Source organism: Emydura macquarii, unplaced genomic scaffold (genome assembly GCF_026122565.2).
Source record: "Emydura macquarii macquarii isolate MOO-44397 ecotype Brisbane River unplaced genomic scaffold, CSIRO-AGI_Emac_v2 contig_3692, whole genome shotgun sequence".
Lineage (NCBI taxonomy): Eukaryota > Metazoa > Chordata > Testudines > Chelidae > Emydura > Emydura macquarii.
In genome coordinates, this window is record NW_027133829.1 from 2,122,532 (window position 1) to 2,149,591 (window position 27,060).

The following is a 27,060-nucleotide window of genomic DNA, read 5'->3' on the forward strand; positions in this document are numbered from 1 at the left end:
ATAGACTTTTTGTATTAATAGGTTATCTGATCAGGGCTGGATTAATGCAAAGGTTTTAAGGCCTGTGCCAAGGCTCCAGATCATGTAGAATTCCAGCTTTCATTAAAAAGTAAAAGTTTCTAGCCCTTGTGGTTGTGAATAAAAGCTTGAAAATGGGATCTGAATGTAACCAATACACGGATTTCTGCCTGAGCCTGCAGACTCAATAGAACCATAGCTCTAAGGTGTGAATTGCCCTATAGATTCAATGGAAGGGCCCACTGCTCTGGGAGAGGGACCCTGCTGCTTCTCCTGCCTCTCTGGGAGGCGAGAATTGACTTCTGCCCCTGTAACTTAGATGAAGGATAGGGTATCAGCACAGAGGTAGGGTGGAGTCATAGCAGGGGGCCAGTGTCCCAGCTTGCCTAGGACCCTGGATTGCCTTAATTCAGCTTTATACCCAGTTGGGTTTAACTCACATGTGAAATTGACTTCTGCAAATCATTCATGTTTAAGGAACTTGTTTGTCATATGGAAGACAAGAATTTTCTCCCCTTGTATGGTTGTAGCCCCATAGTACTTAACAGTGTAATTTAAATAGGCCCAATCCTGCAAACCCTTTGACTTCAGTAGGACTACTCACCCGTGTAAGCATTTACAGGATTGCAGCTTGGTTTTGTATATCAAATTGTGCCACAGCTGGAGGTCCTTTCTTAAAATGACTTTTTAAAATAATCAGCCTGGAGGATCCTTTGTCCTTACACCTTCATTCTCCCATCAATTCTGAGAATAATTTTGAGGCTATAGTACAAATTAGTACTAATAACCTCATCACGAGGATTCCATTTTACTGTGTGCAGATATGTTGAAAGGTTACAAACTGGATTATTTTTAGAGCTTCAATCTTATTCTATACTTTACTTTATTCTAGAATAAGTAATGCACCCTGTGTACTGCCTTGAGCTATCCTGCACTGGTGGTATTAAGTTTAATTAATGTTGCATAAATTGATGTGAGATTCTCACATGGTTACGTGCAATATAAGGGCAAAGTGGTGGTAATGTTGATGTTAAACAGATCGTTATGTTTAGTGATTTTAGATTTTTTTTTTTTTTAAATTCAGGCAAACAAACTGCAAAAGGAGGAAGAGCTACGCAAACATGAAGTCCAGACACTGCAGACAGAGTTGGCCTCTCAACAGAAAGAACTAACAGCACTGAACACCCAAGTAGATGAATTAAAAGACGAGCTAGTTACTCAAAAGCGTAAACATGCGGCAAATCTTAAAGACCTCACCAAGCAATTTCAGCAAGGTTGACTTTATTTTTAGATCTAGTCCTGTGTCCACTAGAGTGTGCTAACATAGTCCTCCTCACCCCAGTATACAGTGTTAAAAAGGGATTCCTGCCTGCATCCATATATTCTGCTAGGGAGCAATCCTTTCATGCCTTCTGTGCCTTGAGAACGGAAGGCTTGCAGGATTGGGCTATTGATTGTGTCTCATAGGCAGTAAATTGCTGTCCTGTTACGTGTGTAATTTTCAAATGCTGTCTTGTTTAAAATGAAGTACTGGAAGGGATCTCCACATTCTTGGTATTCAGCTAAAACGGTATTTCATGAATTCAAAAGAGATGTGACAATTGAAACTTCATCCATAGTAACCAGATACATATGCTTCCTGCTCACTATACAGAAGTCTGTTCAAGACACATCAGGTTTCTAAATGCCCACTTTAGCTGCAATTGTTGTTGGTGGCATTTATTTACTTTTAAGAACGTACTTTACCTATTTAAATATATATTATGCATACAGAGACTGATTAATTTTGTACTTTGAGAAAGTTAACAACATTAATAATTCAAGAGCGCACATGCTCTGAATTTAAAGTGCAGTTTGGCTATAATCATGTGTTTGGAATTTGTGAAAACACAACTGTTATTCATATATTAGGAGAGGAAGTTCTGTTTACCTTTTATACACGTATGAACACACGTGCTCATACTTCTTACCCCAGCTCTATTCAACATCTGGGCACAGACATTGCTATTAGCTCCCAGTAATGATGTCAGTCATAGAATAAGAACTTAAGAATGGCCATACTGGATCAGACCAATGGTCCATCTAGCCCAGTATCGTGTCTTCTGACAGTGGCTAATTCCTGGTGCTTCAGAGGGAACAAACAGAACAGGTAATCGTCAAGTGATCCATCCCGTCACTCATTCCCAGCTTCTGGCAAACAGCAATCTCTGCCCATCCTGGCTAATAGCCGTTAATGGACCTGTCCTCCATGAACTTTACCTAGTTCTTTTTTGAACCCCATTATAGTCTTGGCCTTCTCAACATCCTCTGGCAAGGAGTTCCACAGGTTAACTGTGTGTTGTGTGAAGAAATGCCTTTTTCTTGTTCATTTTAAACCAGCTGCCTATTAATTTCATTGGTGACCTCTAGTTCTCGTGTTATGGAAAGGAGTAAATAACCCTTCCTTATTTATTTTCTCCACATCAGTCATGATTTTATGAACTTCTACCATATCATCCCTTAGTCATCGCTTTTCAAAGCTGAAAAGTCCCAGACTTATTAATCTCTCCTCATATGAAAGCTTTTCAATACCTCTAATCATTTTTGTTGCCCTTTTCTGTACAACTTATTTCCACAGAAGAGCTGTGTTATGTCATTCATTAAGTATTTAAATAGCATGCCATATCAATAATAAAGCATGGCTTAAGTATTACTGTCTCAAGACAACCCAGCACATGGAGTTATCTCTTCACTTAAGGACTGATCCAAAGCCCATGGATTTCGGAGGGGGAATTGGATCAAGCACTTAGTGATAGTCAGATGGCTGTTAGTCACTAGCATTCTCACATGTATGATTTGGCAATTGAAGAAATCTGTCTCATTTTCTGTAGGATTGGGGTGGTGTGTATGTGTGTGTTCCATTTTTGGTAACCCTTATCATGTTTTCTTGTTAGCACGAAGGAAGTTGGATCAGATTGAAAATGGCAGCTATGATAAAGAAGTTAGCAGTATGGGGAGTCGTTCCAGCTCATCAGGTAACAGTTCTGCCTTCACTGTTCAGTTTTAATAACTCAAACATATTTTACTGGGCACAGATATAGGGTGTTTGTGTTTTAAATAGTTGTTTATTTCTGTAGGTTATATATTTTGCCTTCTGAGTGGTGCTCTTGTTAACACTTTCACAATGGTCTCCTGTAGAACACCAAGATGGAATCTTGTTGGTCTTGGTGGCGAAAGTCCTGGGATCCATTTCGGTTCACTTATCCCCTTTTTCTTTTAGTCTTGAGATACATAGACTGATAACTGGATATGCTTATCCATAGGAGTAATCCTTAACTGAAAATCAAAGTTTATATCACTAATAAAAAGGAATACTTTTCTCACGTTGCAAAATTTGTGGACTTTATTGAGGTTCAAGTACTTAACATAGATACAGGGGTCTCAGGCCTAATAATGGCACTTGTTAATGTAGCTATGTGTTCTTATTATAAAAGGTCTAATTTTCTTACTCCTATCTTTTTGATCTTGCTGCTTTTTTATGTTCAGAGGTACCTTGGATGACACTTTTAAATGTAGCCAAAGCAAAACAAAAATCAACAGTTGCCTCCAGCATTGTTTGTTTAATTCCCCTAATTGACAGTTGGCACTGTCTAAATGGTCAATCAATTGGCACATTTAAAGGCATCAATGTGCTTGTATAAAATTCATTCCTTTATTGTTCTACACAAAGAAAAATGATTTTTCTGCAGTATCATTGGCATTTATTTACCTGATCGATATAATATATTTTTAAATTAGGTTAATTGTACCAAAGTTGATGTACTTTTAGTTCGTAAGGTTGTTTCAGATATGTAACCCTTTCTTCCCTTCGTACTCTCTCTGTCACTTTTAAAGTTGCTTCCAGACCTTCTTGATACTTCTCCTGCCATCATCCTGAAAGGGGTTAACCTTGCAGCACTCTTGTGTTGAATGGGTTTCCTGGTCTACACACACTTTTTTTTTGGTAAAGATTTAACTATATCCATTTAGAACGAATATAGTTAAGCCGATGCAACTCTTTAGTGTGGCCACTGTTATCAGTATAAAAGTTCTTCTGTAAAAATACACTATATACTGCTGTGAGCACGTTTTGTTCTGGTATAGCTGTGATCACACTAGGGGGTGGTTTACCACTGTCTGAACCTAGGTCGTTAAAATGGTACTGTCGTTATAAGCAGCTGAATGCGATCAACATTTTATAAAGAGAATATTTGGGCACAGTCCTGAGCTATTGATTTTGTGAAGAGAATGGAGGGAGGGAGGGCGGGCGGAAGCAGTGTAATTGGCAAGAAATACTTTGTTTAGAACTGCGTACGTTATAATAAACCTGTGACTGTTCATAGGGTCCCTTAACGCTCGAAGCAGCAATGAGGATCGGTCACCTGAGAATACTGGATCTTCAGGAGCTGTGGATAGCTTCCCAGAAGTGGACAAGGCGGTCTTGATTGAGAGAATAGTAAGACTACAGAAGGCTCATGCTAGGAAAAATGAAAAGATGGAGTTCATGGAGGATCACATTAAGCAACTGGTGGAGGAAATCAGGAAAAAAACCAAGTATGTGTGACATTTGGATCACATCGTGTTGGCTGTCAATTATTGTCTTGGATCAGATCACTCTGAAATCTTACATAAGACACAAGCCAGAGAAAACGTTAAATGAGAAAACAACTGCAACCCTGGCAGTCCTTAGATTTTAGTTTTCATCTTATTTTCTATGAACAGTTACTAGAACTGATGCCTATGCAACACTTCAAGGAAGGCCCTGGATCTGTGGCTTAATCCGATTTGCTCCTTGAACTTGTCAGGAGCTGTGAGCGCTGCAGGTTCTAATCCTGTCAACAGTGTCTCTCTCTCTGCTTTAACAGTGGCTCCCTCTGGCTGTTTGAGGTGTGATATTGGTACAAAGAGTCAAGTTCTTCTCTCTCAAAAAGATGCTGTTTGTGATGCATCACATCTAGGATGAGAGGTCCTCTGTCGATACAGAGCCTAGTGTAATTTCTGATGGGAGCCTTTGGGTACCACAAATAATTAATAATTGATACCTCTTGTAATAAAATCTGAGCCAAAGCCTGTCCATGTTTAGAATATGATGTAGGATTCTTTTTCTCCATGGTTTGCAAGCTATGGGATCTGCTGTCACTGAGCCTACTGGCTAGATTTTTTCTATCTAAGGTCTGCTAGTTCATTATTGCTGGAGTCATGGAGAAGAAGAAGTTGGAGACTCTCCTTTTTCTGGGCAATGTTGTTTGCTATTAAATCTACCCATCATCACATGCACCCATTTATTATGCTGATGCCACCTCCTGCGGTGGTGCCTCATAAAAGATCGTCGCTTGTGAGCTGTCTGGGGCAGGGACCTTTGTATTGCTAGTACAGTGCTTTTTAACACAAGGCCTTGACCCCGTCACTCTGATCCTTAGGCACTACTACAATAGAAATGCTAAACAAACTGTCTCATTCAGACCGTACCAAAGCCAAACAATTAATAGTTGATAAATGTGGCACTTCAAAAACATACTAAAAACAGATAATGTGTTTGGTGTCTCCTGTGTAAAAACACAGGCTGTTCTGAAAAGCAGCCCTGGTTTAAAAGGGACTAATTGAAAGAACTTTCAGAAGCCTAATGCAATTTTCTAACTCAGTAATTACTGCCTTTCATGTAAATTGAATCAGAGCAGATTCATTCGGGACAAGATAGACAGTGCTCACCCAATCATCAGCTACTCGCTATTTTGTTTTATCCTCTCTATTCAATGTGTGACCCTAGGCCTTATTTACTGCACACTATTTAAACCCTGCTCTCACAACAGACTTGTTAATTTCCTCATGGCCTTTTCTATAGGGCTCATCACCATAGTATCTGAATACTTCATAAACATTAACCAATCTGTTTTACAACATCCCTGTGAGAAGAAGGGGTAGTAGCCCCATTTTACAGATGGGAATTGAGGCACAGAAAGTAAGGTTGAAAGTGTTTACCAGTGTGGATGTCCAATTTGAAGAATCAGGCCCTAGCATTTGAGTACTTAGCATGCTATAGCACTTTGTACATTCAAAGCACAGGTACTAGTGGCTTCAGTTGCAGCTTTGGGTGTTCAGCACTTCTGCAAATCAAATTCAAAGGTCTCACACAAGGCATCCAGAAAATGAGGAACACAATTAGTAACCATCAGTGGAAAGTATGAGTAAGTGATTTGCCCACCATCACTGTGGCAGAGGCAGGGATATAATCAAGTTATCTAGGCTAGCATTCAGCCACCCCGTGGAAAAAAGGCTTCAGTGATCATCTGATTTACATTATAATGCATATGCAGAAGGGGGTTGAATTAAGATTGCACAGGCTTACAACTTTTTGGGATTTGTGACTTGTGCTTCTGAATTTTTCTGCTAACAAAACTGACAGACATTTTGTGGAAATGCTTTGGATTCTAATCAAAGTACATAATACCATTCTGTCTCCAAGAACTGTTAAATTGCAAATCACACCTTATTATTATTTATTTGCGGTACTCTAACATCTAGGTTCCGTGGTCATGGAACAAAACCTCATTGTGCTAGGTGCTGTACAAACACAAAAACAACGATGGTCTGTGCCCCAAGGAGCTTAGTCCTTTGCAAAAGTGGTGTCTTTCAGTACTAGGATTGGTTTTTGTCACTGTGTTCTCTTGGGGTGAAGTCCTGACCCCACTGAAGTCAGGGGGCTTTGCTATTGACTGCAGTAGGGGTCAGGATTTCACCCTTGGTCTCCCTTTATGGGTGGACACTGGAAGTCTTTATTTTTGCTGATGTTTGCTGTTAACGTACAAAAAAGTGGATCCAGCTGTGGTTGTTGGCACGACATGGCTTCAGCCATCTCTCCCCACCCCCACTACATCTGTCGATGACTTGAAGCTTTTGTATCTCATGTTCTTGCTTCTGACATCATGCGTACGAAGATCTTGTTGTAACCCAAATATAGCATAAATACCTCCTGCAACCAAGCTGGAGCATAACTCAGCCTCTGCAGTTTCACACAGTCTCTTGTTTTTCCAGAATTATTCAGAGTTACGTTTTGCGGGAAGAAGCTGGGACGCTCTCCTCAGAAGCCTCGGACTTTAACAAAGTCCATTTGAGCAAGCGCGGTGGCATCATGGCATCCCTGTATACGTCGCATCCTGCAGACAGTGGGCTCACATTAGAACTCTCTCTGGAGATAAACAGGAAGCTACAGGCTGTGCTAGAGGATACTTTACTAAAGAATATTACACTGAAAGTGAGTACCCTGATAGCCTTTCAGTTTAGGGGTCAATATTTTGCTGTTCTCAAATGCATACTGCCCTGAATCTACAACTACCAAAGAAGAGGTCTCTTTAGAGATCAAGTCACTGTCCTGTAATATTGACAGCACTTTTTGAGAGCAAAAATATGCTCAAAAGACTTATGTTCTGATTTCTGTACAGGTTGGAATTGTGTATTTCTTAAAACGGGAATGGTTTTCCTACCCCGAGGCTCATGACTAACAATTAGTAAGGAATGTGTCTATAAAACAACCTGATTCTGTGTCTTTATCTTTGTATACTAGTTTGAGCTTTGAACTGAAGCAGGCTCAGTAGAATCCTCAACTCTATAGGGAAGACACTGTCCTTTAGAGCATCATGTGTACTATGAAAGGGGGGAGGGGGAGAGGAGGGCTGTTCATCCACTGTTTCGCTGCCAAAATGTGATGGTGAGTGATGATTTTGTATGTTGTATCCAGTGATATTTCCCTCTTTTTTCTTCAAAGGAAAATCTGCAGACACTAGGAACAGAAATAGAACGGCTTATTAAGCAACAGCATGAACTGGAAGGGAGGATGAAGTAAATGTAGCAGTCTTTATGGAACAGTCAAAACAAAGAAGCCGGTGCTACAGACTGTCAATTTGAAGTTTCTCCTGTAAACTGAGTATCAATCAATGGCAGGGCCTAATCCTGGAAACCTTAACCACACAAGTTGTCCTTACTGTAGGATCAGGTGTGAAGTTGTTTTGCGTCAGCCGTTGATGAACTTTATTATAGGCTACATTCTTAGATAGAACACTCCTCTGAAACTAAGGCATCCAGCTGCTTTGCAATGTGCACTATATGTAGAGTACATTTCAGTGAGTTTTTAATTTCTGCACTGTGCAATTAAACAGCCTGCTACTGATAAAGCTCGGGGGGGAAACAAAATTGATTTGCTGTGGAACATATCCAGTGCTACTGAGCTTCCAGGGCTTTCAGAAATCTTCTTCCCTAGTCTAAGTGTTTGATATATTTAAGTTGATTAAGCAGTTAACATATGCATGGAAAAGGAGCTTTATAATTAACTTTTGTAAAAGAATTAAGGACATGATGATGCATATTTTATTATTGGACAAATGTGTAATGACTACCCTGGAAACTTATTATGAATTTTTTTTTTGGTGAACTAGCCAGCTGCTACTAGGTTGCTTCAGTTAATCAGGCTGTATCAACTCAAATTTTTCATAAAATCCAGATCTATAAACATATGAATCTGAATAACTTTGAACTCAGGTAGTTTTTGTAAAATAAGTTTGATTTTCAATATAATTAACACAATTTTTAAAGTGAGTTAAGTTGTCCATTATTTATATACATACTCCCTTATTCCAAGACATTCCAACCCATTGTAAAGAACACTTCACATTGTTTAGTTATTTTAATTGTAGGTGTAGACCAGCCAATAAAACTGACAGTAAGAGAGAAGGTATATTTAAATGGTGAACTGCAATTTATTGGTTGAATTCTACAAAAATCAGAGACCTTCAACTTTACAAATGTGAATTACTAAAGTCTGTCAAAATAACTTCATTGTGACTATCATTTGAATTTTCAGTTTGATAGCTCCAACCTTCATTTTACAAAGTGATGGAGAAATAGCCCCAAAGTGACACCATTCTCATTAAATCACAGTATTTTCCATAGTTTAATATTAGAAAAAGCTAACTTAGATGGACTGGAATGGCTCCACTCCTACAGTAAATGCATATTTTCTGGAATGAGTGCCCACTTGACTAAAATGCCTCACTCAGCCAGACCAGTTCATCTTGTAAATACATATTTAGGGTTTATACTGTATTTATTAAATATTTGTACTTCCTAGTCTCATAAAAAGTATTTAGTGCACATGTACAAATAGCAACACTCCACAATTTAGCCATTTTAATTTGAAAGGCCATTTACTTATTTAAAAATCAACCCCCCATTTAGTGTTGTCCATTTATCTTTTAAATGTTTCCCATCCCCTTACTCTATGTGCAAACTGGAGCGCTAATCTGCAACCAGAAGGGTCAAATTTGCCAAGTGACATAGGTGCCTACATATCATTTTCAAAAGCCCCTAAGTCACTTAAGCCCCTCTGAAGGTTTTACCCACAAGTGCTTAACTTGATCCATGAGACTAATCGATTGTCATTGAGATTTACTCCTGTGAGTAAAGTTAAGCAATATGTATAAGTGTTTGCAGGATCAGGACCTAGTCTGCTTATGAGTCCTGCATAACTGTCATTTTTACTTTAAAAAACAAAATATTGAGCATTTATGTGGAAGAGGGTGAAAACTATTGATATACAACTTGGAGGGTTTGGGCAAATGGTCTCCAACTGTGGCTCTCAACCTTAATATTAGTTTCTTTTTTTAAATGAATTATTTTTCCAAGATCTAAGAGCATATGAGACCAGTCCCACAACCTTGTGATGTAAGCTTAGCCAACCTGGCTCAGGCTTACCTCTCCTCCATTACTATGAAGGAAAGTGGGTAGGAATCTTTTTTAAACTCTTACGGAGAAAATCCTAGTTCCATTGAAATCAATGGGAGTTTTGCCAGTCGGTGAAATCCTGGCCCCTCTTGAAGTCAGAGTGGACTAGTAAGTTTGTCTGACTGAATGAGACCCTATGACAGAACAAAGCGTTCAGGAACAAACAACATAGCTCTAAGTTTTCACACCTACATGTACCAGATACATTGAAAAATATAAAAGTGAATGTTTCCAATATTTAGATTCTGAAAATAAGCTTAAGCCAGGGAATAGCTGAGAAATGGCATTTCATATTAATGTAACCTTTTAATGTGCTGTTCTGCAGATGTTTAATGTGAACATAGTAAAGAAATGTGATGCAGATGGGATAAGTGCAATGATATTGTGGAAATTCTCATTTCTTTATGGCATTGTTTCATTCCAGCTCTTAAATTACTTTAGAGCACCCCAGTTATCCTTTTGTCTTGCTGAAAAATGCTGCTTCCTCTGTATTATAAACACTACACAATTGTAGGATTTTTTCCCCCCCCATTGTATAAATTGTATATGTAGTGGCCATGACATCTTCTTGTTCATTGTATTCTATTCAGGCGTTTTGTATAGGCTTTCCCTTTAATGCACCTATCACAGATGGAAATGGCACTCCCGTATTTACATTAGCTCCTACAAGGCTTTGTATCAAGTCAAAAGTATGATGGCAAATATGTTATAGGAATAATTTGTTAGAAAGTAGTGTTGCTTGACTGTACTGATGTCAGTTTTTTCTCATATGCAAGATGATGCTGCAAACAGAGAACCTTGTATTTTCCTCGTGAATATTCTTGTCTATGACTAATAGACTAGTGTCTTCATGGTATAGAGCAAGAGTCAGGCTGATATTTGTCTTTTAATAGAAAATGCTTTACCTCCGCCATTTAACTGAGAACATACATGTTGCTACTTTTCTATGGGAAAAGCTTTAAATCAAAGTGAAACCCAGCCCTGTAGAGAATTAGCACAAGGCCTATGCACCAATTGTATCAACTTGATCCTTATTTTGGGGACTGAAGTGTTGCATAAGCTTTATGCTGGCCACTGCACAGTGATAAATCTCAGCCAGGCTTTAATAAATATGTAAGGAGAGAGTGGTTTAAAACAAAAGAGTCAGTATGTTGAACTATGGGAAGTAAAGTAGCCCCACATAAAATAAGGGTGGTGTTTTCAGAAAGAGCTCATGCCCACTGTCCAGTGAAATTTAGTGGTACAAGTTAGTTAGCTGCCTCAAGCTCTCTCTGAAAATACCCATCTAAACTTTTAGCTAGTTGTATCCTATAGGCTGAAGTAGAATTTGCAAATGTTTTTAGTAATATGTACCACTCCTTCAGGTCCTAAAGAAAATCTGCTTCTGACTACCCAGCTGTGGTGGTCTTTCCACACCATTGAAAATCCTATTTCAGATTATAAAGTCAGACCCATCTATCTGAATGGTACCCTGGTGCCAGGTATCAGCTGTGCTTTCCCTTTTAAATCCACTTAAGTGTATGTAAATGTAGTTTGTAGATAGACTTCTAAAAATGGGATCTGGCTTGTGTTCCCAAAACACCTTCGACTCTTGAGTTGCTTACTGGTCATCTTTGCTTGTTGCTGGCAACACAGTAAATATATTTAAGAGGTTGAAAAATAGTATAACTTTTGAAACTGGTTCTGCATTGCAGTTTAATTGCTGTGTGTTCTTACCTGAAGCTTTACACAGACTACTTAAAATTTGATGAGTAATGAGGCCGTTCAGCTGTACAGGCCTATACATAAACTGTCAATAAGAGGCCATACTTTTTTATATTGACACACAAGATTGTTTTATATTAACCATTAGTAACAGTAGGTGATGCAAGAAATCCAGCTTCTTTTGATGCCCATCAAAAAGATAATGGAAAATGTTGCCAAATATAAAAAATGTTCAGCTATGCTACAAAATTAGTTGTATGAGATTCCCCCTCACACTAAAAAGGGGTTTTTTATTTACTTACCATTTTGCGTTGATGGTGAAAACAAATGTTCAATCTTCCAACATGTACATTACGTATTGATGAGATACACTGACGATTGATTTGATTGTTAATTTTGTAGATATGTTTCTGTATAAAATGAAGTTTTTGAAGACATGACTATACATTATGTATATAGTGTACTTTGAAATAATAAACAGGCAAATGTCTCCATGCTTGTTTTTGAATAGGTCTGTTACTGGGTGCCTGGGATAGGCCACACTGAGAATGCTACACTGAGGGTAGACTGCAAGATATAGGGCAGACAATCCCCTAGTCTGGTGGTATTTTCTATAATTAGATTCACCAAGCCAGTAACAAAAGAACTTCTGCAGTACCACGCTGGTAAGCCAAATAGTCCCCTTCAGGCATTCCAGCCCTTGGCTCCCATCCAGCGAAATCAAGTCTAATATAGTGAGGGGTTATTGAAAACTCACTTCACCATACGTGAGGTTCTTACTGATCCCAAAGGTTCAGACACCTACTCCAAGGCAACATGAATTGCAGAATAACCAAATATCACACTGTCAGCCAATCCTCAGTAAACTAACTAAAGATTTATTAATAAAAGAAAGTTCTAAGTGGCTAATAGATTGTATACATACAAATGATTGAAAAATCCATATCAGATTTGTTGCAGTGATAGAATACAATGCTGGCTTGTAAAGTCTCTTGGCAACTTCTAAAGGCTTGGAAGGTCCTCAGTCCATAGTTCAAGATGCTCCTTTTAGTTGTAAATCCACAGTCTAGCAAGTTAGAGCAGCAAAAAGGCAAAATGGAGTTGTCTCAGAAGTCTTTTATATTCTCTGCCATGTGCCTGGAAATTTACTGTCCCAAACAAAGCCCACAGCCCCTGTAAATAGTAGGTGGAAAATTACTGGCCCAAGATGGAGTCGAGAGTCACATGAGCATATCAGATGCTCTTACATGGTTTTGCTGAATCAGAGGGTGGCCATCCACTCCTTGCTGTCAGAGGCATCCTCAGGAAGAGCTATCTGAACGGGATGAATTTCTTCAGTGGCCCATTGTGGAAGTCGCATGTCTTTGATGGGCCATCAATACATAGCTATCTAGCCCTAATGTCAGTTCTATCTAGGGGTGTCACCCAGGAACAAAACGTGTTTGAGATACAAATACATAGCCAATATTCGTAACGTCAAAGATGGATACGTGCATATAAACAGGAGAATCAGACTTAGTGAATCAACTTTTCCTTTGACACCTTACACGATATACGTTGTACAAGATGCGTTGCAATTATATGAGTGGTAGCAATAATGGTACAAATGGTCATCGTTCTTATACACAGCATCACAAGGCCACATTTGGTAAATATCTTATCAGCAATGGGGACAGACTAAGGCCCAGATCTTCAAAGCATGGGTAGGCTCCCCAATTCCATTGATTGATTTCAATGGAAATTAGGAGCACTTAAGTGATGTGCTGAATCAGGTCTTAATCCCCAATGACTCACCATGGTGGTTTGGGTATATCACCTATCTTTGCTTCTTCAGAACAGATAAAGCTACATACCTCTCATAGGGGTGTTGAGGCTTATTTATTTAGTGTGAGATTTTACTATCGTTCTTTGCACTGGGGGTAATAGTTTACTCCACACCTAGCCCTTTGTAAGTAAATAATAGATTATTCAGAGACACTCATCAGTGTGAGTAAAGTTAGAAGTATCCGCCTCATGTTTAAGAGCTCAAGCTGGTAAGCTCACGTTTCCCAGCTCAGACTTGTGCTAAATGTAAAAAGTAACTGCAACTTTAGTTATCATACCCTCAAATTCACCTCCTTTCGCAGAAAGAAACAATGCTTATAAGATATCTAATAGGCAAAATTAGAAACCATACACAGAGTGACTGATCCTAGCCACAGCACACACTCATTGGTTTCTGAAGTAACTGTATTGACCAGGTACAACGTCCAACATTCAACCACAGCCTCGTTGCTTTTGTTGCGTGCTCTACTATAAGACGTGGTCTTTACTTAGGCTTGGTCTACACTTACCCGGCGATTTGGTAGCAGTCGACGGGCGTTACGCAAGCTACGCAGAGTAGCTTGTGTAACGCCCGTCAACTGCTGTACTTCTGTTCTGCACGGTGTCTTCACTGCACTGCACCGATGGGAACGCAGCGCTACGCCACTTGAGGAGGTGGTTTTAGTACATTGACTTCCTGATTGATTGAGCAGGTCTACACTGACTGCTCAGTTGATCCAGATAAGTCAATCTGATGGCGGCGACTTTGCTGCCATCAGTGTAGACATAGCCTTTGAGTTCCATATTTTGGTGATGTAATCTAGGATGTGCTTGTATAGCCAGGGCACAGACACTTTGAAGAGTATTTGGAAGCTCAGACAGTTAATTATATGGTTACAGAAGGCTGTATTTTGTACCTGCTGGAGCACAATATCCTTTCATTAACACATGACTTATTAATACCATCTAGCTACTATAGTTACTAGATTTCAGAAATGCCTTGCAATCGTAGCCCACAGTTTAGGCCATGCCCAGTCCCTTTTCTCCACGGTGGGAATGCAAAGAAGCCTTAAATATGCCTTACGTGGGTAATTGGTGACCTAAGATGGTCAGCACAAAATTCAGATATTGAGAACAAAATTGATCAAGGAATCAGTGGACCTGAAAAGAAATGATGGAATTGCCTCTACAGTAATGCTGGGAGCCTAGGTAACAAACGAGAAATTAGAATTGCTCATTGAGCATAAATTGGATCTAGCTGGTATTATTGAAACCTGGAGGGGATGACTGGTACTATTGGAATGTTAAAAAAAAAAAAATCAATGTTTATAACCTATACAGGAATGATCGAATGGGCAAAAGGGGAGAGGGAGTAGCACTCTGTCAAAAATGGCTTTACTTGTTTCCAAGTTACTGATAACCTTGGAAGAAAGAGATTTTGAATGTTTATGGATCAATGTCCTAACAGATAAAGCTGAAGATGTGATCTTAGTTAGTGTCTGCTACAGATCACCAAATCATAGTAGGGGAAAAGGATGACCGCCTCCTTATGCGCCTATTTGTAACATGTAGGGGAAAAAAGATGAATGATCACAGGAGGAGACTTCAACTGAAATGACATATGCTTGACGTCTGATGCAGCCAGTACTAAAAACATCCTTGGAATTTCTGAACATAGATGACAATTTCCTAAGTCAAATAAAGTATTGTAGCCAACATGGATGAATTCTGTATTAGACCCTGCTCTAATAACAGATAAAGAGGAACTGGTCACAGAACTAAAAGTGAACCATAGCTTTGGTATCAGTGATCATGACAGCAGAATGAAGGCCAGATCAGTAATAAACACACAGAGCTTTAATAAGGCCAATTTCACAAAGCTGAAAACAATTATGAGCCAAATGAGGTGGAAGGAAGAATTTAATCCAAAATGTGAATAATTGGGAATTATCTAAGAATTTACTAGATGCCCAAAAAGACACAATCCCACAACTGTTATATTGGTTAAAAAGCCATCTGGTTTAGAGGCAAAGTGAAGGCAACCATAAACAATTTAACAAATGGAAGAAAGAGGAAGTTGATAGTAATGAATGTAAATCAGAAGCTGGAATTATAGAAAATTGATAAGGGAAGCTAAGGAACACAAGTAAAAATCTATGGCCAGCAGAGCTGAGGAGAATAAGGATTTAAAAAAAAAAAACATACATTAGGAACAAAAAGAAGCCTGACAATGGTATTGGTCCATTATGTGATGGAAATAATAGAATTAATAATATACAGAAAAGACAGAAGTATTCAATAAATATTTCTGTTCTATATTTGGGGAAAACAGATGATATCGTTTCACCCTATGATGAAGATAACTCTTTCCATTCCACTAGACTCTCTGGAAAATGTTGAACAGAAGCTACTAAAATTAGATTTTAAAATCAGCAGGTCCAGATAAATTGCAGCTAAGTTTTAAAAGAGAGCTGGCTGAGGAGCTTGCTGGACTGGTGATGCTGATTTTTCAATCCATTTGGAGCACTAGAGAAGTTCCAGAAGAAAACCAATCTTGTGCCAATATTTAAAAAGGATAAATGGGATGACCTGGTTAAGTATAAGCCTGTCAGCCTGACATCGATCCCAAGCAAGATAGTGAAGTGGCTGATATGGAACTTCATTAATAAAGAATTAATGGAGGATAATATAATTAATGCACATCAACATGGGTTTCTGGTGACACCTGCAAGACATTTGACTTGGTACCAAATCATATTTGGATTAAAAAACTAATATATAAAATGAACTGTTAACGGGAAATAGTCATTGAGTGGGTGTGTTTCCAGTGGGGTCCAGTAGGGATCAGGTTTTGACCCTATATTAAACATCTTCATCAATGACCTGGAAGAAAAAGGCATCACTGAAAGTTTGCAGCTGTCACAAAAATTGGAGGAACAGTAAATACTGAAGACGGGTCACTGATTCAGAGCGCTCTGGATTAGTTGGTAACAAGGAGCAAGCAAACAATGTGTGTTTTAATACCACTAAATGTAAACATATACATCTAGGATCAAAGAATGGATGGGGGACTATCCTGGGAAGCAGTGACTGAAAAAGATTTGGGGGTGGAGGTAATTAATCAGTGGAACATGACCTCCTACTATGATGCTGCGGCTAGAAGAGCTAATGAGATCCTGGGACACAAACGGGAATGTTGATGAGAGGTTATGTTACTTATCTGGCACTAGTGCAATGACTGCTGGAATACTGTGTCCAATTTCTGCTGTCTACAATTCAAGAAGGATGTTGAAAAATTGAAGAGGGTTCAGAAAAGAGCCATGAGAATGATTAAAGAATTAGAAGACGTGCCTTATAGATTGAGCTCTTTGAGTCTCTATCTTAAAGAGAAGGTTAAGGGATAACTTGATTACAGTCTATAGGTATTTACATAGGGAATAAACATTTAATAATAGGCTCTTCACTCTAATGGAGAATGGTAGAACACCATCCACTGGCTGGATATTGAAACTAGATAAACTCAGACTGGAAATAAGGTATACATTTTTAAATGGTGAGTAATTAACCACTGGAAGAATTTACCCAGGGTCATGGTGGATTCTCCATCATTGAATGTTTAAAATTAAGACTGGATGTTTCTTCTTGGAGTGGAGTCCCTGTGGGGGCTCCACTTTAGGTGATTGTGCCCCCCTGCAGCCCTAGTCAGAGAATTTTGACAGCAGTACCTGGCTGGACTGAACATGCGTTCTCCCTGTCTCACGCAGCAGCAGTTAATTAGCACTGTGTGGCCGCCCTTCCTCCCTTCCCCCCTCAAGTTCCTTCTCAACTGCCCTTGGTCCGAGTCAGAGCTCTGGCAGTGCCTTCACTTGATTTTTCTCAGAAGTGATTGTTACAGCTGTTTGTAGATTATAGTTCAATTCGTGTTATTAGCATAGCTAGATTAGTTGCAAGACTTTCTCCCCATTTTTAAAAAAAAAAAAAAGTTCTCATTCTTCCCTTTGAAATGCCAGGCTCTCCTGGATTTAAACGTTGCCTCTCCTGCCGTGAGGCAATTCCTGTTTCGGACAGACGTTCACAATGCATCTGGGGTTTGCAGGAAACCTACGTATCCCCAAAGTGCAGCCATTGCCTTAAACTGAAGTCCTGCAAAAGAAAAGCGAGGGACCTCAAACTTAAACTGATCCTCATGGAGGAGAAGTCCTTCCGTCCTGCCTCAGACCCAGGACTGCAAACTTCTCATGTTGACCGACCACCGAAGATTCCCCCTCCTCAGCTTCATGGGGGTGGGATGTGGTTCCTAAAAGAGCAGCAAAGGGGAGAGTTTCCACTCCTCCTACCAAAACTAAAAAGAAGCGTTCCCCACCTCGAGCTACTGCATCGGTACTGACCGCACTGTGGCCATGTATCTTCGAGTCGACAGGGACTTCCAGCACCATCGGTACCATTGAAGCCATAGGCCCTAAACCTAAATCTCCAAAAAGGAAGATAGGAGACTGCCATTCCCACTACAGCATAGGCAGCAGCTACAAAATCCTCCCTACTGATTGCCTCTGCAATTTTTAATGCACTGGCACCACCTACTGGCTCTCTACCGCACATCTCTGGTGCATTGGTCCCAAAGCCTCCTAAGACCTCGGCGCAGTTAATGTGGGCACTGATCCCAAGGGTGCCGCACTACTTACCGGTACCACAACAATTCTTGGTACCGCAACAGATCCAAGCACCTCCTCCAGTACCAAAAAATAATATGTCAATTCCTTGCACCTAACAACCAACAGTGATCCTGGAACATGAGTCCCCTCTCTTCCATACAAACACTGCGTTAGTGCTTTCAGTTCCATGCACTCCACACCAGCTGCCTCTGCCCCCCTTCTCCAGCAAGGAAGACGAGAGCGGGTAATTTTTTTCATCTCAGCACTCCTTGCCACTGCAGCCCAGTATCAGATCTGAGCCACAAGAGCCTCCTCGACCCCATCCCAGACCAGACGTACAGGGGTGGTATGGACACCCATGGGGAACCCCCACCTGTGCCCTTCCCACTACAGTGGCCATTCTGGGACCAGTGGGTGGCATACAGGCAATATTGTCCAAAGCCACCAAGCGGCAGGGAAATGCTTACACACTCTTCTCCCAGGTCAGCAGGAAACAAAGCAGGACTCAGAACAGGAGGCTATTCCTGCAACCAACTTGTCTTCCTCACCTGATGAGCCCATCATGCCTCCTTCCCCTACTACTGGAGAGGATTTCAAACTGTTTCCGGAGCTGTTTAAAAAGATAGCTGACACACTACAAATCCCTCTCAAAGAGCTTACCAAATCGCAGCACGAGCTGTTGGAGGATGCTGATGTATGGAGAACATTCAAGATTGCCTTGCCCATAAATGAAGCCATTATGGAGCCTGCCACCACCACCTGGCAAAACCCCGCCACAATCCCACTTACAAGTAAGAGGGCAGACAAAAAATATTACGTCCCTTGGAAGGGGCTAGAGTTTTTATTTTGCCACCCCCAACCAAACTCTTTTGTGGGGGACGCGGTTAAGGAAAGAGGCAGGCAACATTACTCCAGGAACACACCTTATGATAAGAAACGGAAAAGGCTGGATCCACTTGGCCGCAAGGCCTACTCCTCATCGGTGACATTACAAGTTAGAATTGCCAATTATGAAGCTCTCTTGGCAAAACATGACCACATGACATATTCAAAGTTAGCAGACTTTATTGACATTATACCAGAGGAAGAGGGAGTAGTTTACATCGCTCATTTCCAAAGCCCACCTTATAGATTGAACAGCCCTTCAAGTATCACTGGAGTCTGCTGGCACAGCGGCGAGGACCATTGCAACGTCTATAATAAAGCACTGGGCCTCCTGGCTGCACCTCTCTGGGTTTCCAAGGGAGGAGCAATTTACAGCAGAGGACTTTCCTTTTGAGGGTCCAAAGCTGTTTGCCAGCAAGACTGACAAGTCCCTTCACTCCTTAAAGAACTCAAGAGCCACTCTTAGGTCTGTAGGCATCTGTCCACCTGCCACAAAAGGCAGGTATTACATGTCACAATGTCCTAGGTGAGCTCTGTACACACAGAAGCAGAGACAGCTTGATCCTCACAGACGCAGGCAAAGACCACCCAAGCAAAGGTCAAACTCTTCGCAGCCCTCCACATTGCAGCAACCAACCTCAACAACAAATCTGAAGGTTTGATCCAGGGTTTGATAGATCTTTGCCAACCATTGTTGCTAACACCAGGCTTCGCCAACCATCCGTTTACAGACCGCCTAGTACCATTCTACCCAGTCTGGCGTACCATCACTTCAGTCAAATGGGTACTGGAGATCATCAAGAACGGTTACTCCATCCACTTCCTCTCCATCCCCCCTACCCACCCTCGCCTCCCTGGCCCTCTTCAGGAACCCCTCTCACAATCACTCCTCAGACAGGAAATGGAACACCTCCTTCAATTAGGTGCAGTGGAACCAATGTCGGTACAACACAGAGGGAAGGGCTTCTATTCCCCTTACTTAATGCAGAAGTAGCCTGGGGGATGGAGACTCATTCTCGATCTCAGGAAATTAAACAAATTCACCAAAACACTACGTTTCAGGATGGTTACTTTAGCAATAGTAGTCCTTCCTAGCAATAGACCACTTCCAATACACAGTACTACCTTTTGGGCTCTCTATGCCCCCCCCCACACTGTGTGTTTTCCAACATGCTAGCAATGGCGGCAGTGCATCTATGCAAGCAAGGGGTCATAATATACCCCTACTTAGACTATTTTCTCCTCAAGGCTCACACTCGAGGAGAAGCAATCGAGGCCGTTCAAAAGGCAAGGTCACTTTTCACAGCTCTCAGTCTACAAATAAACCTTCAAAAGTCAACGCTAACACCAGTTCAGTTCAACAACTGGACTTTGCTGGGGCTCACCTAAGCTTGATAGAGGCGAGAGCATCACTACCACCTCAGAGATTCGTCATCCTACAAACCTAATCGATACCACAGTACGCCATTGACCAGGACTCAGCCTCTGACACTTGGCTGGGACACACAGTCTTATCCATGCAGACTGAACTCCTTTCCCCTGAGGGGCACTGTTCTACAGTCACCTAAAGTGGAGCACCCACAGGGACGCCACTCGAAGGAGAGAGGGTTACTCACCTTGTGCAGTAACAGAGGTTCTTCGAGATGGGAGTCCCTGTGGATGCACCACTACTCCCCTCCTCCCCTCTGCTTCAGAGCTCTAATTAGTCCTCTGTGATAGAGGAGGAACTAAGAGGGGTGGGGGAAGGGCGGGAGCACCTGCCAACATGGCTGCAGGCACGAGACAGGAAGCGCGCACGCGTGGCCCAGTCAGGCATTGCTCTCAAAGTTCTTGGACTAGAGGTGCAATCACCTAAAATGGAACACCCAGAGGGACTCGCAACTCGAAGAACCTCAGTTACTACACAAGGTGAGTAACCCTCTCTTCTCTAAAAAATATGCTCTAGGAATTATTTGGGGGAAATTGTAAATTCAGACTATATGATCAAAGTGTTCTGGCCTTGCAATTATCAATCTCTGATGGCAATAAGACTTCAATTTTATTTCCTGGAGCAACACCTGAAACAGATTAATTACCCAAACTATACAATAGAGCGCATGTTTTAACAAGAGAAATCTGAGAACGTATCAACCATGGTTTATGCGCGAATCAATTCATAAGTGATCAAGAAAAATTCTGAATTTTATTCAAGTATGAACTTGGACAATCTAGGATTATAAATCTCAATAATAAATGCGGCTGAGTTAGCATACGTTTAACTGCTCGTCTGTCTAGAAATTTAGTGGTCAGATTAAATGCTACGGGGCCATTAACATCTTATTAACCCATCATTACAGAAGCTGATATTGGGCCTGGTAAGTCTTGCTACTGTAAGTAGAATTTTCTATTGCACTGAATAAACAGAAGATGGCAGTACATCATTGTGCTAGTGCAAGTGTATCTACAGGGTAGAACAAACAGCAAAATAGATTTCAGGATTGTGCACATTCTATATTGCACTTAACCTTCTGGAAACTTGAATCAGACTTTTTCCATCCTAACTGGCAGTAGATCTGATCTACAGAGAGCTTTTATACTATTTTGACTATAGTGTTGTTGTAGCCGTGTTCGCCCCCAGGATATTAGAGACACCAACAGCAGTCCAATCAAAGGTATTACCTGACCCACTTTGTCTCTCTGTTTGACTATAATCAGTGCCAACAATTGGGCCTTACAGTTAGAATTTCCTTTTTCCTCCAATACAAACATGAAAATCCAATTGTCACCAGATGGGCCAGTTCAATTGCTGCTGTCCAATTATTGCAGAACAGCACTTGAATGGAGCTATTGCTTTTCTAAGTACAAGCGATAGCTGCTTGCCTTCGGACAGTGAGGCAAGTACGGCAGAACCAATGGAGCTGTAGGAGAGCCAACTGGGTTCCATTTTGCCTCACTTCTCCTCCGCCAAAATGGTCAACTAGGGCCTGATTCTGCCATCAGATCTGAGTTGCTTCAATTACAGGATGGGGGCCTACGTTTTTGACATATATTTATTATTACTGATAAATGAGCTCAGATTTTATAGCTCTTAAAATGATGGCAGGAGATGAGACAAAGGCCCATTTCTAGTCTCATTGGAATTAACAGCAAACACCCACTAGCTTCAACAGGAACAGGGATACGAGTCTGAAGGAGAATGTTTTCTTACTGTCAGCTCTATCGATGAGCTCCAGGGCAGTCAAGCTTTGTTCTTTTGCCTCTTATGTCCCCTTCACCTGTACTAAGAACACTGCACAAGCCCTGTTGCCAAAACTGTTGCAGATTTGTGTGGCCACACAATCTACTTTGCACTCCCCTACCCGTCATGGCTCTGCCATGCTGCATGGACACAGCAGCAACCTAACTGAGCAGAGAAGCCAATTCTGTAGTACTAATCCTAGCTGTGCCACTTGCTAAATAACGTTTGGCAAGTAACTTCTGACTCCCCATTCTACAGCTAGGAAATAGAGGGCAAAGACACATTCCTACTTCAAAGAGATATTGAAAGGCTGTGTTTGTAAAGTGCTTTAAGGCGTAAAGCGGTGGATAAGTACTAAGTCTTAATCTGAGCCAATGTGATCATGAAACCATTGGTAATAAGTAAGGAATTTATTGGAATTCCACACTGGAACTTCAGTTACTTTTCTGGCTAGAGACACATTCTAATGGCAGACAGCCCAAGGAAGCTAAAACGCTCCAGACACGATCTTTTCCTTGTTTTCAGGTTTATAATACAGGTCGATTTCTCCCCTTCCCCCCAGTTTTACTTTGCAAAAAACAACAGACCTGTGCTGGAAGCGGTAACGCTTTTGCATATACAAGTGGATAACAGTTATAGCAGAGTCTCTCTGAACAAGTTGTTCTCAACTGATGTGTAAATACTAAATATGCCTTTCATTATGTTTCTGAATGTTCTGGTCTGCTGGGTGCTACGTAATTGGGAAGTCTTAAATCTTAACTGAGCAAGGTACTTCAAGTACATGAGTATTCTCATTGAAATCAATAGGGCTACTCTCATGCTTATAGCTAGGCAAATGCTTAAGTATCTTGCTGAATCAGTGCTATACCTGGAACACTGGATTCGTTGTGGTCTGAAGGCACATTCCTATGTCCTGTATTCCTGGCACTTTTTTTTTTTTTTAAGCAGGGGAACAGTCATTAAAATATTAGAACTAAACTAAATTTCATTCTTAATTTACACAATTGATAAGAGGTTAGACCGGCACAGTGGTTGGGGCGGATCGCTCAGGGGACTGATAATGGAATACAGAGCCTTTCCCCCCCAGATCACTTCTGATTTTAACCCTGGCTAGTAGCTGGCTGCCAGCAGTTGTTACCTAGCAGAGAAAGTAATTACAAATAAATAAAGTGACTACTTTTCTCGTAAAGACCTGCAGGACAAGCCAGGAGAAATTTCCCTCAACTCTGCCGTATAGAGTGGAACTGGCGTTGTTTTGTATCCAAATGAGCACAAGTCCAAGCAGCCTATTCAAAGGTGAGATCTGTAGCGTTGTGTGACCAGATGTCCCGATTTTATAGACACAGTCCTGATATTCAGGGATTTTTCTTATACAGGCGCCTATTACCTCCCACCCCCCGTCCCGATTTTTCACACTTGTCTTCTGGTCACCCGACTGTAATTCTGTCAATCTGGGCCTAATTGGCACTGGAGCCAAGTACTGTATTTGGTGACTGTGATAGTTGCAGGCCCTCTTGTTTTCCTGTAGCCCCTGCTATCACAGCATCTTTCTAATCTGGATTATAGTCCCTGAGCATAGTCCACTGAAGTCAAACAGAAGTTTTGCATATGTAAAACTAGAGAATCCAGGCCCTGGTTTCTTGGGGAGTGGAGGGGGCAAGCCAGCAGGGAGCGGCAACTACAGATGAATTGGAGAAGCCATACACGGAGGGAGTTGTGTGGCTAAATCCTGTGCCATTCTGTAGCCTTGGTGTTCATAATCTAGCAGGGCAAGAGGCTGAGGTACACAGAAGGAAGAACTGCACACACACCTGTAGCATAGAATGCTCTTAAATAGGAAAACATGGATAAAAATAGGTTAGCTGAATTGGTTTTTGACAAATGGAGGCAGACCTTCAAACCACTTCTGGGATGGCTGCAACTTGGAGGAGCAAGGGATGATGAATTGGTCAATAAGTCAGTAAACACCAGCCTACATTTTTATGAGAGGATGTTAAACAAATTTCCTTTTCTCGGTTCTCACTTTTGTTTTCCAAGCCTGCTCTCTCTCAGCAAAGCACAATTCAGCTATGCAAGATGGATTGTTTTGTCTGGTTTATTTGCTCAAAAATATAAATAAGAACTCCTCTATGGATGGTACCGCTCATTTTCTGATACCATGATCCATGGTATCATGGTGGAGATTATGTGGCTCCCAGCAAGCATATCTGATCTCCAGGCAGTCACACACCTCATTGAAGCAGATGGGCAAGCTACCGGCTTTCCATTCAGGCAGAACCAGGGAACAGTGACATGCTCCTTTGTTTGTTGATAGCTGAAACAGTAGAAGCCACCATCCAAGGACTAGACTGTATGCAAGGCTTGGGTAATGGCGGAGCCATGCAGGCAGAGGGGTTTCCCTGAGAACAACTTGCTAGCTGGGAGGACAGGCTTGGAATGTGAGCAAGGAACTTGCCTCCTATTTGATCCTACTGTGTTCCAGGAAACAGAAATTAGTACATTCTTTGTAAATAAACAGGACTGCACCAAAGAAATATTTGACTCTGTCATTTTCTTCTCCTAATGGAAAAAACCTACAGGGCCCAAAATATCAGCTAACTGCCTGGACCAAAGAGGGGGTAATACCATTCTACTGGCATTAATATTGCCTGGATTCAGTCTCATTTCTCGCCAAACTAGAATGACTATTATCTGACTGCTTGAATGTTTGGTAAGTAAAGGTGTTTAAGGACTAGACTAATTTTCATCCACTCATCTGCCCATCATGGAGCCTGTTTCATCCACATCATGTGGCCCGTTTTTGCTGTAGTCCCATGGGCCTTCCAAGCTAAGGTTGCTTGGTCTCGATGAACCTTTTCATAGGAGATCTTCAAGATACACCTAGTGGTGGTGCTGTGCTGACTTACCTGTGTTCCTCTGAATTGGTTTTTAACAGTTGCACCAGCCTTGGGGCAGGTGGTGTTGTGCTGCTAGAGACAGTGCGTTTCAGGCAAGATGCAGAGATCTTAGGGGCACCTGTGGGATATTAGAGGAAAAACACCAGCACTATTTTTTGGTAAGAGTAGGGATTCTTCAGTGTTTACCAGGGAGGATGTCAAAGTATTTTCCAAGGAACAGTGAATTAAGCCTTACCATACCTCTAGGACATGGGTAAATTGTTCATTCTGCTGTGGACCCCTCACCACCCCCCAACCAAATCTGTTAAATGGGGATAAATGAGGAACAGAAGTTGTATGTGTCACTAAAGTAGCTTCTCCTTTGTTCATAGATTCCAAGGCCAGGAAGGACCACGGTGATCAGCCCGTCTGACCTTCTGTATAGCCTCCAACATAACTCCAAGAGCACATCTTTTAGAAAAACAGCCCTTCTTGACTGAAAAATTGACAGTGATGGAAAGAACCCAGCATAAACCTTGGAAAATGGTTCCTATGATTCATTATTCTCACTGTTTAAAATGTGCACTTTGTTTCCCGACTGAATTTGTCTAGCGTCATCTTCCAGCCATTGGATGGGGTTATACTTTTCTCTGCTAGAGTGAAGAGCTCACTATCAAATCTATGCTCATGTAGGTACTTCTAGACTATAATCAAGTCACCCCTTAACAAAGAGATGGTTAAGATAAATAGATCGAGCTCCTTGTGTCAATCACTGTGAGGCATGTTTTCTAACTTAATCATTCTTGTGGCCCTTCTCTAAGCCCTCTCCAATTTATCAACATCCTCTTGCACTCTGGCCACCAGACCTGGACACAGTATTTCAGCAGCAGTTTGCTTTTGAGTTGTGGCTGAAAGCTCTTTGAAGAAGATCAGTGCCTTATAAATGAAGGAGATGTCTTTAGAATCCTTACAGCTTCCTTCTGCTGTAAACATTGGCATTTTACTATAGGGTCTCTGGCTGTACTAGCTGCTCCCACCATGGGGCGGAGGGTTGTGTGCCCCTCGGTGATTACTGCATTTGGAGATATTATAAGTAACTTCCCAATAGAGGCACTGTAATATGATTATGGATAGGAATTTGAGCACGCTGGGGAATGCTTTATGAGAGGGGATCATATATATATGGGGGAAGGAATAAAGTGTGAATGTTGCACTGTCTTCGTTCGCTCTGTGTGTGTGTGTGTGTGTGTGTGTGTGTGTGTACGTACACAGAACAGGTGTAAGCAGTGAGTGGGCTCCTACAGGTACCTGAAAAATCAGAAACAGAGTATTTGGAGGGCAGGAACTCTAACACATAGACGACTGCTGTCCCTGAGCAGATGGCCATGAAAGAGGCTGTGTTTAGTATTTGGATCGCAATGGGAAAGCAGTGAAATTGCAAAACAGCTGGATAAAAAGGAAAACAATAGGAGTAGCCACACTTTTAGTAGTAATGGCAAAAGCTGCCACATGTTCCAACAGCATCTGGATAGGTCAGCAGAATAACAGAAGGGCCAATGTAAAGTCTTAAGCACGCCACAAGCATTTAAACCGAAGTAGCAGCATATGAAAGGCATCTTTTCAAGTAGGGTACTTAAGCCTCTGGAGAAACATCAAATCAGTATATTGCCAAACTGCACAAAAAACTGTTGACTTACACAATGATCAGATCTTACGAGATGAACTAATTTGAAATACATAGTAGGGATTAGAGATGCAGGTGCTCAAATGAGAATGTTCAGAGAGCCCACACTAACTCTACCAAGAGCTATAAACACGTGCAAAGCTAGTGGAACAAACTCACATCCAAATGAGGAGCATAAGTGGAACAGACACAGAAATAATTCGCCAAGTAGCACAGAGAAGGCAGGGAAAATAAAAAGGAAAAAATATACCAAACTTTTGGCCAAAAACAAGTGCAGTAATACAAAACAGATGACAAAATATGAGTGACCCTATCAACACTGGAGAAAATCATAACGGGAAGTGGCCCACCTATGGGGTTAAGTGAACAGGATACAGATACAGGCCAGGAGTTTGGTAGGAATGTGTGGGTGGAGTTTAGGGAGGGCAT

At 41.2% G+C, this 27,060-nt stretch overlaps 1 protein-coding gene across 2 annotated transcripts in view; it reads left to right on the forward strand.

Moving 5' to 3' along the window:
- The window catches only part of CCDC186 (coiled-coil domain containing 186), a 59,981-nt gene extending 47,973 nt beyond the window's left edge, over positions 1-12,008 (forward strand). For both annotated transcript variants that reach the window (XM_067537243.1, XM_067537244.1), the window contains exons 12-16: positions 1,103-1,292; positions 2,952-3,032; positions 4,380-4,590; positions 7,069-7,288; positions 7,799-12,008. In XM_067537243.1, the coding sequence (XP_067393344.1) occupies positions 1,103-1,292; positions 2,952-3,032; positions 4,380-4,590; positions 7,069-7,288; positions 7,799-7,876 (780 nt within the window). In that variant the 3' untranslated portion in view covers positions 7,877-12,008. The remainder of the gene's footprint in view (positions 1-1,102; positions 1,293-2,951; positions 3,033-4,379; positions 4,591-7,068; positions 7,289-7,798) is intronic.
- Positions 12,009-27,060: the final 15,052 nt, after the last annotated feature.